The following is a 12752-nucleotide window of genomic DNA, read 5'->3' on the forward strand; positions in this document are numbered from 1 at the left end:
CACCTCCCCCACCCCCCGCCTTCCTCCGCTTTCCAAAATTATGTTCGTCACTGACCAGTGGTGCAATAATTGAATTGCGTTTGATTGCAGGAGCTGAAGAAATGCATCTGGAGAAAAGAAACTTGCTTAAGACTTTTAGAGTTTCTGGCAAAAGCAGCTGCTGGAAGAGTTGAGGACACTGAGAGCAACGTTGTATTCAAAGGACGGCAAATGAGTTTGAGCGCTTTTCTTTGGCTCTTGACGGGTCCATAGATGTTACTGATGCTATTCAGTTGTTCATTTGAGGAATCAATGCCAAGTTTGAAGTGACTGAAGGACTGATTTCTGTGAATATACTGTGTGGAACAAATTTGGTTGAAAATTTCTCAAAGAAGTTAAGTAAACCCTAATTTGATACAACTAGTCCCGAATTCCATCCCAAATTCCATTGAATGGAATGGAATTCAGTGTGGGTGAAATGAAATGGATCTGCTAAGACGTGCTGTAGCTGATAACAGTCGAAGTATGTGTAGAGTAGAAGACGGCTTAGCTGGACAAATTGACAAAGCTTGTGAAATTTTGGATGTGTGCAGACTACGGTTATTCATTCTCTTATTCAGCTGTAGGTAATTTGCAGAAAATAGATGAATCTGTCACGCGCAATCGCCATCAGTAGTGTCGATGGTGAACTTCTTTCACTCTCATGACTTAGTCCTTTTCCAACATGTACGTTTTTGTCAGAGACAGAAGCCCAGGGGCGCCTGGCTCGCTCAGTGGGAGGAGCGTGTGACTCTTGAGCTCAGGGTCGTGAGTTTGAGCCCCACGTGGAGTGTAGAGATTAGTTAAATACACAAAACTTTAAAAAAAGGAAAGAGATGGAAGCCAACTATTCTGACTTGCCCTACTGCACAGCAGTTCGATGGCTTAGCAGCAGGAAAGCTTACTGGCAATTGTTTTCCTATGGGAGGAGATGTGTCATCACGTCTGGTACGGTGATGGATCCGGGCGGCAAAGGTGGCCATCTGAGCAGTGAAATTGACGTTTGATGACGGGGAACAGTAACTTTGAGCCTCTCTTATGTGAACTATTATCGCCCGCTCTCATAAAAGAACTCCATTCTTTTCACTGGTAGACCTATATTACAAAAAATTACTCTCTCTTGTCGTCCTATCTTGAATTTCGTCAACAAAAACTTTGTGGCCATCTCTTTCTCTTGTTATATCAGTACTTACGTGATATGCTTGATTTTTCCTCTTGATTCCTAAAGCCTAAAATATTTGCTCTCAGGCTCTTTACAGAAAAAGTTAGCTAAGCCCTTGTGTAGATAATACCTCCCACCTCATAGCATTGTTATGAGTCCCAGCTCCTCCCCAGTTTGGCCAGGGCTCAGGCTTGGCTTACTATGGATTAGCACACTCCTTTAAGTACTTGGCAAATAATACACTAAATCTTCAGAACAACCCTCTGGGGTAGGCGCTACTGTTGTTTCCATCTTAGAGGCAATTAGCTTGTGGTGTTGGGAGCTAAGTAACTTCTCAAGATGACCCAGCTGGCAAATGACAGAGCTGACTCGAGAGTCTATGCTCTAAGTCAGGGGGTTGGTGATTTTTTTTTTTTTTCTGGAAAGAGCTAGATAATAACAATTTCAGGCTTGTTGAACCGGATGGTCTCTGTTGGAATGACTCAATTCTGCTGTTATATTGAGAAAGCAACCGTAGATTAGAAGTAAGCAAGTGGGCGGGGCGCCTGGGTGGCGCAGTCGGTTGAGCGTCCGACTTCAGCCAGGTCACGATCTCGCGGTCCGTGAGTTCGAGCCCTGCGTCAGGCTCTGGGCTGATGGCTCGGAGCCTGGAGCCTGTTTCCGATTCTGTGTCTCCCTCTCTCTCTGCCCCTCCCCCGTTCATGCTCTGTCTCTCTCTGTCCCAAAAAAAAATAAAAAAAAAAAAAAAAAAAAAAAAGAAGTAAGCAAGTGGGTGTGGCTGTGCTCCAATGACACTTTATTTGCAAAAACTTTATGTTATGCAATACTGCCCATCTCGTTCATTTATGTTGCCTGCCGGGATCTGGTTGGAACCCTAAGTCCCTCCCTGTACAAGTGAATTTTTGTGACATGAACGGTCTAGCTTGAGCGGTGACCATAAACCAGACGTGCTCTTCTAGATGCCGCGTATGAAGCAGCGAGAGAGGAAGCAAACATCACACCCTCATGGAGCTTCCTTCCTGGCCTCACCTTACTCCTGGCCCTGGATGGTTGTTACGTGAAGAAAGAGTCTGTGGTCAATAAGGCTGGAGACACTGGTGTGCATTCGTGATCTTATCGTACGATTCTTCCAATCCTTTAATAAAGAGTGTGCCTCCAGCATTTCTAAGTGAGAAGGTGGCGGGTGAAAGGGGTAGCATGTTCCAAACTGCTTGAACCACAGAACTCCTTCTTACGAAGTAGAGAGATGGCTTTCTTTCCAAGGGGCCTCACCCTTGGAAAGATAGCAACAGATACATATGGCTTCTCAATGTACCTCCTTACGCAATTATTTATTTCTTTACGCAACGCCCAGCCCCCTAAACTAGCCCGGCTTATCCCCTGAGCCCACAGCACTGACAAATGCTCTGCAGAGCGTGGGGACCCAGGCCAGGGTCTCAGTGGCTGCTTCACGCTTGAAAGGCGCTTGTAAATATATGGTTATTTCGTCTTCAGAATATCTCCCATTACTCATGCTACAGTAAGGTAATCCAGGGCGGTAGATCATCCAGATGTTAAAAGGTCAGAGCTGTGCTGTCCAACATGGTAGCCTTCGGCCATGTTTTTCGTTCTTTCAGTGAAAATGAATTGTAATGAAGTATAGAAATTTAGTGTCTCGGTCCTCATTTCAGGTGCTCAGTAGCCACGTGTGGCTGGTGCTACCATATTGGATCGCGCAGACATAGAACCCTTCCGGCCCTGCAACAATCTCTACTGAACAGCCCTGATGATTTTGCCCAAGGCTCCATGGCCCTTCGCAGCCCGATGTGACGCTAGACCTGGCCTTCTGAGCCAGCACTCTCTGAGCGGGCTGCCCTGGGAGAGGAGCTGCTCCCGGGCGACTAAGCCTGTGCACCTGAACGGCCCGCAATCAAAGGAGGGCGGGAGGGACATGATGGCGTAGGCCACGGGCAGGAGGCTGAGGAAGAGCACCAGCAGCAGGAGGCCCATGTAGAAGTTGTTGGATCGGGAGGCTTTGAACACGCGCTCGTGGGGGACGTTGCTGCTCATCACCGCCCAGCACTGGAAGTACATGGAGGTCAGCAGGCGGAGCACGTTGACGCCTACCAGTCCCGGGGCATAGAAGGAGCCCATCCTGGAAGGACAGACATCACACACCTGGTTGGCCCAACAGCAGGAGAGGCCAAGGAAGGAAGACAGGAGGAAACGGGACCGAGCGGTTGGGAGCACAAAGCCTAGCCGCTTTCCCTGCAGGTCCCGAGGGCTGGGGTCTCCCACGTAAGCAGGACATTTCTCACCAAGCCTTGGCCACCGGTTCCTCAGGGGAAGGAGGCGCTCTGAGCACCCCCGGCTTGGGCTCTGGCCAGGATTTAACCACTGTCTTGCCACAAGGCACCTAGCAAATTTTTTGGCCTCCTGTCCATTTCTCCGTGGCCCCCCTAAAACAGCATTGCTGCCCAGAAAAGTATCTGGAGTCCTTAAATTGAGAGCATTGGACACTGGCTTGCGGCGAGCCCTCGGAAGTCTTTTTTTTTTTTTTTTTTTTTTTCTAGTCATGAAGTATTTATTAGGCTGCTACAAAATATTTTGAAGATTTTCCTTGGGTGAGGACATTTGCAGGAAAAGTTTATCTGTCAATGAGATACCATATAATTTGGGGTCTCAAATCACTTGTGGCTGTTTGCTTAGTTGTTAGGGCACATTGCTCTGAGGCTCAGTTGGAGATAGAGCTGCTATGGAGGGCAATTGGTGAGAGCCCTCGGATGTCTTGAAAGTCTTTGGCTGAAGTTACGCAGCCTTTTCTTCCAACTCGTGTCTCAGAGGAGGGAGCCCCTTGGCTCCTTTACTCTTCCTCTCCTTCCTATTTTCTCCCTCCTTCCCTCTTTCTTTCCTTTCCCCTCTGTTTCTCCTCCCTCTCTCCCTTTTTTTCTCCTCCTTCTTCCCCTCTCTACTTCTTCCTTTTTTCCTTCCTCCTTCTCATTCCCCTCTCTTTCTTCCTACTCTCCTCCCCTCCCCACTCTATGGTAGCACATGGGTTGGCCAGACACTGCCCTGGTTCTCATCCCATCCTGCCCTCTATTTGTCATCTCAAAAGAGGCAGTTCAGAGAGGTCTGAAGATTTGTCCAGACTCTCCCCAGCTAGCTGGGGGGCAAAGCCTGGGATGCCACTTTTCTGACTCCCCCGATGAGGTGGTCCCCAGATAGAAAATGCAGAGCTCACCAGATCATTCCTTGATTGAAGATCAAACCGAGTACATTTCCACTGATATCGAACTCAGCGTAAGAGGGCTGCAGGGGGAGGCAGACAGAGAGAAAGGAATCCGTTAGGTATCAGCCAGCCTCTATTACCAGCCAACTAACTGGCCAAGCCAAGGCCACTCTATCCCAAAGGGCCTGCTCCGGTGACTGAAGAAACTTGGGTTTCACGGCTCTGTTTCTTTAACACGTTTTCCACGTTTCAAGAGAAGATTTGAAGTTGTCAAAGTTGAAATTTTTTCCAATGACTTTTTCGATGAAAAAAGTGAGAATTTTTACCTTTTAGGGATTGCAGGCCAACAGTGTGTTCTTGGGAGGGCACTAGCCCCTAGGAGAACATTTTACCAATGCTCCAATCAGAGATGGATCTTGAAATTATAGCCGAGGCATAAATCGAATAAATAACCAAATGCGAGTAATCAGATGAGGAGTCAAATAAAACCATAGTTTTGAAAGCAAACAGGCAGGGGCACCTGCGTGGCTCAGTCGGTTAGGTGACCGGCTTCTGCTTAGGTCATGATCTCACACTTGTGAGTTCGAGCCCTGTGTCGGGCTGACAGCTCAGAGCCTGGAGCCTGCTTCAGATTCTGAGTCTCCCTCTCTCTCTGCCCCTCCCCCACTCGCACTCTGTGTCTCTCTCTCTCTCTCTCTCAAACATAAATAAACATAATAAACATTTTCTTAAAGCAAACAAGCAAACAAAATAACTAAACCACCCTTTCAATTCTCTTTTCTCCTTTTCACCTTCCTCTAGTCTCAGAGCAGTTCACGGAAATGAAAGAGCTCAGCCAGATTCCTATTTTCAGCCTGAATCTGATTTTCAGAGTTTCGGAGATCTGTCAGCTATGTGAAAGAACGCAAAGTGTGTGAGCACTAGGGAGTTGGGCCTCCTTATGCAGCATGCTTAAACCGACTTCCCCATTTGTCCTTCGGGAATGGAGGTCAAAGGTGACGGGGGCGGGGGAGGAGGAGGAAGAAGTCAAGAGAGAGAGAAAGGAAGGTCAGGCATGGATCAAGGGAGGAAACATACGTATTCCAGATACGGGAGAGTTAAATCTTAGAAATTTGAAATTTAACATTTAAAAATATTTTTAAAAACTTCTCATCGACAGGAAACCATCAAAACCTTAGAGGAGAAAGCAGGAAAAGACCTCTCTGACCTCAGCCGTAGCAATCTCTTACTCGACACATCCCCAAAGGCAAGGGAATTAAAAGCAAAAATGAACTACTGGGACCTTATGAAGATAAAAAGCTTCTGCACAGCAAAGGAAACAACCAACAAAACTAAAAGGCAACCAACGGAATGGGAAAAGATATTTGCAAATGACATATCGGACAAAGGGCTAGTATCCAAAATCTATAAAGAGCTCACCAAACTCCACACCCGAAAAACAAATAACCCAGTGAAGAAATGGGCAGAAAACTTGAATAGACACTTCTCTAAAGAAGACATCCGGATGGCCAACAGGCACATGAAAAGATGTTCAACGTCGCTCCTTATCAGGGAAATACAAATCAAAACCACACTCAGATATCACTTCACGCCAGTCAGAGTGGCCAAAATGAACAAATCAGGAGACTATAGATGCTGGCGAGGATGTGGAGAAACGGGAACCCTCTTGCACTGTTGGTGGGAATGCAAATTGGTGCAGCCGCTCTGGAAAGCAGTGTGGAGGTTCCTCAGAAAATTAAAAATAGACCTACCCTATGACCCAGCAATAGCACTGCTAGGAATTTACCCAAGGGATACAGGAGTACTGATGCATAGGGGCACTTGTACCCCAATGTTTATAGCAGCACTCTCAACAATAGCCAAATTATGGAAAGAGCCTAAATGTCCATCAACTGATGAATGGATAAAGAAATTGTGGTTTATATACACAATGGAGTACTACGTGGCAATGAGAAAGAATGAAATATGGCCCTTTGTAGCAACGTGGATGGAACTGGAGAGTGTTGTGCTAAGTGAAATAAGCCATACAGAGAAAGACAGATACCATATGTTTTCACTCTTATGTGAATCCTGAGAAACTTAACAGAAACTCATGGGGGAGGGGAAGGAAAAAAAAAGAAGAGGTTAGAGTGGGAGAGAGCCAAAGCATAAGAGACTGTTAAAAACTGAGAACAAACTGAGGGTTGATGGGGGGTGGGGGGGGGGTGGGTGATGGGTATTGAAGAGGGCACCTTTTGGGATGAGCACTGGGTGTTGTATGGAAACCAATTTGACAATAAATTTCATATATTAAAAAAAAAACAAAAAAACCCAAAAAACTTCTCATCTGCTGGGTTTTGTGTCCTGGTTAGAAACTTTTTCCTCACCCCAGGGCGCCTGGGTGGCTCAGTCAGTTGAGCATCCAACTGTTGATTTTGGCTCAGGTCATGATCTCATGGTTCATGAGATTGAGCCCCATGTCAGGCTCTGCAATGACAGAGCACAGCCTGCTTGGAATTCTCTCTTTGCCCCTCCCCCCCTCATAAACAAAATAAATAAAAATGAATATTAAAAATTTTTTCCTTGGGGCGCCTGGGTGGCTCAGTCCGTTAAGCGGCCGACTTCAGCTCAGGTCATGATCTTGCGTTTCACGAGTTTGAGCCCCGCATCGGGCTCTGTGCTGACAGCTTGGAGCCTGGAGCCTGTTTCAGATTCTGTGTCTCTTTCTCTCTGACCCTCCCCCGTTCATGCTCTGTCTCTCTCTGTCTCAAAAATAAATAAACGTTAAAAAAAATTAAAAGAAATAAATAAAGATTGAAAAAAAATTAAAAAAAAAATTTTTTTTTTAACGTTTTTATTTATTTTTGAGACAGGGAGAGACAGAGCATGAACAGGGGAGGGTCAGAGAGAGGGAGACACAGAATCTGAAACAGGCTCCAGGCTCTGAGCTGTCAGCACAGAGCCCGACGCGGGGCTCGAACTCACGGACCGCGAGATCGTGACCTGAGCCGAAGTCGGCCGCTTAACCGACTGAGCCACCCAGGCGCCCCGACAAATTTTTTAAACAAAAAAATAAAGATGGCATTCTCTTTGAGCACAAAGTTCATTACTCTTGTTCTCAGATAAAATTATGAAGTTTTCCTTGCTATGAGGAGGAGTTGAAGAGGCTTGTGTAACATTGTGGTTGGTTACTAAAAGAAAAAAAAAATATGACACAAACCTGTACTGGAGCCCTTACCTAGGCCAGGCTAATTCTATTGCAGGCCAGGATGAAAACGACTCAGGTAAACAAGATATGGGGCTCAGTTCAGGGAAAGTGCCCCCCACCCCAACACCAGTGACTACAGGGTCAGTGAGTGATGAGTTGTGAGAGAGCCACACACAGGATGGATGAGGCCAGAGATTCTGCCATATCACAGAAGGCCACCCAGAGGGGAAATGACCCACATTTAGAACGAGCAGTTTCCTAGGTAGGTGGCGAAGAGGAGTATTCCAGGTGGAGGGAATGAGTCCAAAGAGGTGTCTCAAAGCATAATCCAGAAGACTGCACCAATGGCGACTGTGTTCTTTGGGTGTTCCAAGACTTTCTGAAACAGTCATGTCCACATCTGCCCTCTCCCACCCCGAGATTTCACAGAGTCTCAAAAATTACGAGCTACCTTGTCCCCTCATCCACTTCCATTACCGTTCCCATCGCTTGTTCAGTGCGGACTTCAAAGGCTGGTGTTCTTTGCCTTCTCGAATGAGAGGCGATGCCACTGTGGCATTTCTTTACTACCGTCTGCTCAGCACTGAAGCATGGGCTCCACTTTTCCCCAGACCAAATGCCCCCATTTCCCGGATAGGAAGGTTGCATTGTTAATTACACGGGGGCATGGGGGAAGTGGAGTTTCCTCTGAGAAGGCAAATATGACACTTAAAGGACATACACGTGGGATACTTCAATACTTCACAGAGCAGAGATTGGCATCAATTATCTAAATAAATGCCTCGGAATGCGTCTGGCTATATCAGACAGGATGGCTGAGATGCCTTCCTGCGGAAATGTCCCTGAAACGGTGACCTACAAACCCAGCCTCCAGGTCCCAGCACCAGCAGTAGTTCATGAACCGGACGAAGCAAGCTCGCAGGAAGTCCCCCAGCAGGATGGTGATGTAGGTTACCAGCATGTCAGACACCGTCAGCCTCATGAATTCCTGCAAGGGGGAACACAGGAAAAGGGCATGGTTAAGGTCAAACCTTGCCGATCCCTTCCAATGGACTGCAGCCACGCAAAGTCTTCCTCACCCACCTGAATCTTCTCTGCGACCTTCTGGTTCTTGGTGACAGAGAGGTAGTGCAGACAAAGGCCCCTTGGCTTTGGAAAATGTTTATTTTTAGGCCCTAGCTCTACAAGTTACCAATTGCATTGCTTTGGAATAATCTCGGAGCCTCTCGAAGCTGATAATGATATCAGCCTTGCAGGGTTATTGGGAAGCTTAGTGATTATGCATGCGAATTGCCCGGCACATTGGCAAGGCCCAGTATATGGTAGTTATCAGCACTGTTGCACAGAGAGAGGATCTGAAGTCTTCCTCCTTGCTTCCCCCACCTCCTCTGACGTGCAGCTGCCCCCAGCTAAGACTGAATCTGACCACTTGCCCTCAGGACAACAGCCAGCATTCTTCATCTCCTGCTAATTGGATGTTTTGCTTGTTATATGGAGATAATAATGCAGATTTTACACGAGGCACATAATGGAAGAGCCAAAAGCAAAGCTTTTCTCTGCTTTATGGGGTGAATATAATTTATTAATTTAAAAAAAGTGGAAAAGATCCACCAGGCATTATCACAATTTTTAAGACGTCTTGGAGTTCCTATGGGGCACAGGGTCTGCTTTATTCATTGTTTGCATCCTCCAAGGTGATTAATAAATGCTGGATGAACGGCTGATGAGTTTTCGGTAGTATTCCTCAATAATAATTCAAGTTAATGCTCCTAAGTAAAAGACAAATCAACGTGTATCAGGTCTCCACGTCTGGGCAAGGTGATGCTCTGGGGCCTGGGGTGGAGGTGGTGGAGGGTACAGGTGAGCAGTACGTAACAGCTCACACTCGTCATTGCTACAGGTTCAGAAAGAGACAAGCTTTAATCAGTGTTTGGAACGGTGATGGGCACCCAGGCAGGAAATGAGACATTCTATCGCAGAATACTCCAAAGGAACCATGTAGGTAATAAACTCTCTTCGGCCTTCTAAGGAGGGTGGGTTTTATTGACTTGAAGACGCTTTCTCTGTTACACACGTGAGGGCTTTAGAAATGCATGAGCTAGGGAAGCTGGGTTGCTTTGTACAATAACGAAGAGGAGGATTTAAAGAGTATGGGGGAATCTGGACTGGAGGAGACAAGAAATGGTGAGTCTGAGCCCTCCATGGAGGGAAGGCTCGGGGGGCAGGAGGGAGAACAGGCCCCCCAGGGCCACATGGGAAGGACACCGTGCAGCAGGAAAACATCTGCTCGTGGATTGATAGGCAGTGTTTGATGGACTGAGTGATGTAATCCCCTCCTTCATTGTACTTCGCCATCCTCAGTTAAAAACGCTGTTGTCTGATGCGGGTGGATGTGAGTGGGTTCTTCAGGGAGCCCACGAAGAAGTGATAAACTCTGCCTCTCAGTGGGGTGGCGTACGAATAGAAATCCTGTGCAAAAATTGAGGAAAAGAGGGCCGCTGATCCCTGTGTTGCCAGCAAATACTTTAAGTGTCTGCCCAGGAAGGCAAAAGACATTAGCCTTTGAAGTCCACACTGTGCGACCCACAGGAACAGTGGTGACAGTGGTTAGGAGAAAGGGTAGTTATTAATTGTTGAGACTAATCCGAACCATTAATTCTCTTTACAAAAATGCACAGAGGCATATACACACACGGATCCTGCATGAAATTTTTAGGAGTATTGGTTCATTATTTCCGGGTACAGGCTTTCAGTGAAATCTGCAGTAAACTCTAAATGAATACAAGTGGCATTAGACCGCTGAACAGAGCATTCAGAGAAATATGTGGGATGCTGAAAAAAAAGGGAGAAGAGAAAAGGTGAAACTTTCCGAAGAAATACTGGCTTGACATTTTGGTGGCTTAAAAATAGAAACATCAGGGGCGCCTGGGTGGCGCAGTCGGTTAAGCGTCCGACTTCAGCCAGGTCACGATCTCGCGGTCCGTGAGTTCGAGCCCCGCGTCAGGCTCTGTGCTGACGGCTCGGAGCCTGGAGCCTGTTTCCGATTCTGTGTCTCCCTCTCTCTCTGCCCCTCCCCCGTTCATGCTCTGTCTCTCTCTGTCCCAAAAATAAATAAAAAAACGTTGAAAAAAAAAAAATTTAAAAAAAAAAAATAAAAAAAAAAAAATAGAAACATCAAGGAAGAAATAACAAAGAACTGAGAACAGGGATCACTTTTTCAGGGAAGCATAATTACTCACAATGCCCACAGCTGTCTCCCAGCAAGAACCCCGGGGCACATCTGCAGGGTGCAGGGGTGGCCGGGGGACACTCTCATTCCAACCCGAGGAGTTGTAATAGTTAAACAGAGTCCAGTGAGTGAGGTTCTTTATTTTCTCTTCATTAGAAAGCTAAAATGGAAGATGGAGATGTGGATTGGAAGGAGCCAAGGATGGTCCAACTGTTTCCATGGGAACAACAATTAAAGCAGAATATGCCACTATCCTACCACCTAGCCTCTGTCCTACCCCACAACAGTCTTTATAAGAATACCTTCCCAGCCTTTCAGTCTGTACAGGAGAGGGGGGCATTTGGCTGAAGTCCTTGGGTCTTTTCTACGAAGTTATCTTTTCTAAGTTATTATCCATCCATCCACCCATCCATCCATTCATCCATCCAACCATCCATCCATCCATCCATCCATCCATCTATCCAGTCGTTCATTCTTCTTTTGAGAATACTTTGAGAGTCTATTCTGGGCATGCAAGGCAGGGTGACACAAGAGTGCACAAGAGAGACAGGCTTTCCTCAGAAAGTTCACAGTCTAGTAGGTGACAGAGACGAACAGTCAATTATAGAACAGAGGGATAAGAGCTATGGGAAATATCCTCTGGGGACCAAGGAAATCCACATCAGACCCTGGGGGCCACAGAGAATCTCCTGGAGGCAGTGACATCTGAGACAAAACCTCGGGGAGGATTAGTCAACTAGTCAAAGAAGGGGAGAAGGGTGGAGAGACAGGCAAGAGAAATTTTTGTCCTGGGGAAGAAATGTGAGGTTCAGGAGAATAGAGCAGTTCACTGGGGTAGGAGGAAAGCCAGAAATGAAGGTGGAGGGGTAGACAAAGGCCAGATACAATTACTTCCATGCTTAGAACCTTCCAATAGCTTTCTGATAACCTCAGGTAAAAATTCATGCAGCCCAATAATGAGGAGGAAAGGGTTGGGAAGAGGACCATCATCATCTGACCCTTCCCTTAGGTTCATTTTCCCCTTCTTCCCTCCGTTCCTTTCTTAGCCATCCTGCAGTTCCTTGTTTGCACCAGCTGTTCCCTCTGGTTTTTCCAGTGTCTTGTAAGACTCTCAGGTTGGGCAGGGGAAATCTGGAGTCCCTCCTATGCACTGCCATGCTGCCTGGGCTTGCCCCCATCGAAGCACATGCCACAGCACGCTGTAATGAACGAGTCTGTCTCCCACCCTAGATGTGAATACCCTTGGAACAGCACCGTGTCTTGCTGTCTGCTGTACCTTCAGGGCCTGACATAATGGGTGCTCCATAACCGTCAGGTGAGCAGTGATGAAAGGTTGGGTCAATCATACCATATCATCTCAATGGACACTTACTTGGCTGGTAAACATTTATGGCAGCTACGATACAACATAGGAGAGGCTGCAGATAAAATATTAAGGGACCAAATGACATGTATATGATGTAAAAAAGACAACTAAGGAAAAAACTGTAAAGACCTGCAGCGCAATGTTAACAATGGTTGTCTTTGGGTCATAGGATTCTGGGGATATTTTTTTCTTCATTTTCATTTCCTCAACTTTCCAAAGTTTCTTCGCTTAATAGGAATTACTCATAAGGAAATTATTACAGTGGAAAAAGGAAATTTGGTGGTCACCAGGGATTAGGGGGAGTTTGTGGTCTTTACCTTGAGGTGAACATCATCCATCAGGGCCAGGAGAAATGTGTAGAGGTTCCCCAGGAAGAGTGCAAAGATGCGTCCGAGCTGCCACTTCAGTCCAATGCGTGGGTGGTAATTCTCCAGGGCAGCGATGGTTTCAAACAAAGGGGGACAAAACATACCAAGCAGGGACATCACAATTTCTACCTGAGAAAATCAGGAAAGCCTGGATTACTTGTGCCACTAATATCACTTGCTTGGCCACTGTCTCTGCACTCCCTAGGGCCATGAA

General features: G+C 46.6%; 1 protein-coding gene across 1 annotated transcript in view; it reads right to left on the bottom strand.

The window, feature by feature from the left end:
• Positions 1 to 12752, bottom strand: part of TMC2 (transmembrane channel like 2) — a 68766-nt gene that overhangs the window by 11302 nt on the left and 44712 nt on the right. The window contains exons 12-16 of the mRNA XM_078443813.2: positions 12488 to 12667; positions 10815 to 10964; positions 8435 to 8563; positions 4401 to 4468; positions 3075 to 3314 (exon numbers count right to left, since the gene is read on the bottom strand). Coding sequence (XP_078299939.2) covers positions 3075 to 3314; positions 4401 to 4468; positions 8435 to 8563; positions 10815 to 10964; positions 12488 to 12667 — 767 coding nt within the window. The remainder of the gene's footprint in view (positions 1 to 3074; positions 3315 to 4400; positions 4469 to 8434; positions 8564 to 10814; positions 10965 to 12487; positions 12668 to 12752) is intronic.

The sequence above is a fragment of the Panthera onca genome, chromosome A3, assembly GCF_046562875.1.
Source record: "Panthera onca isolate mPanOnc1 chromosome A3, mPanOnc1 haplotype 2, whole genome shotgun sequence".
In the NCBI taxonomy this organism is placed as follows: Eukaryota; Metazoa; Chordata; class Mammalia; order Carnivora; family Felidae; genus Panthera; species Panthera onca.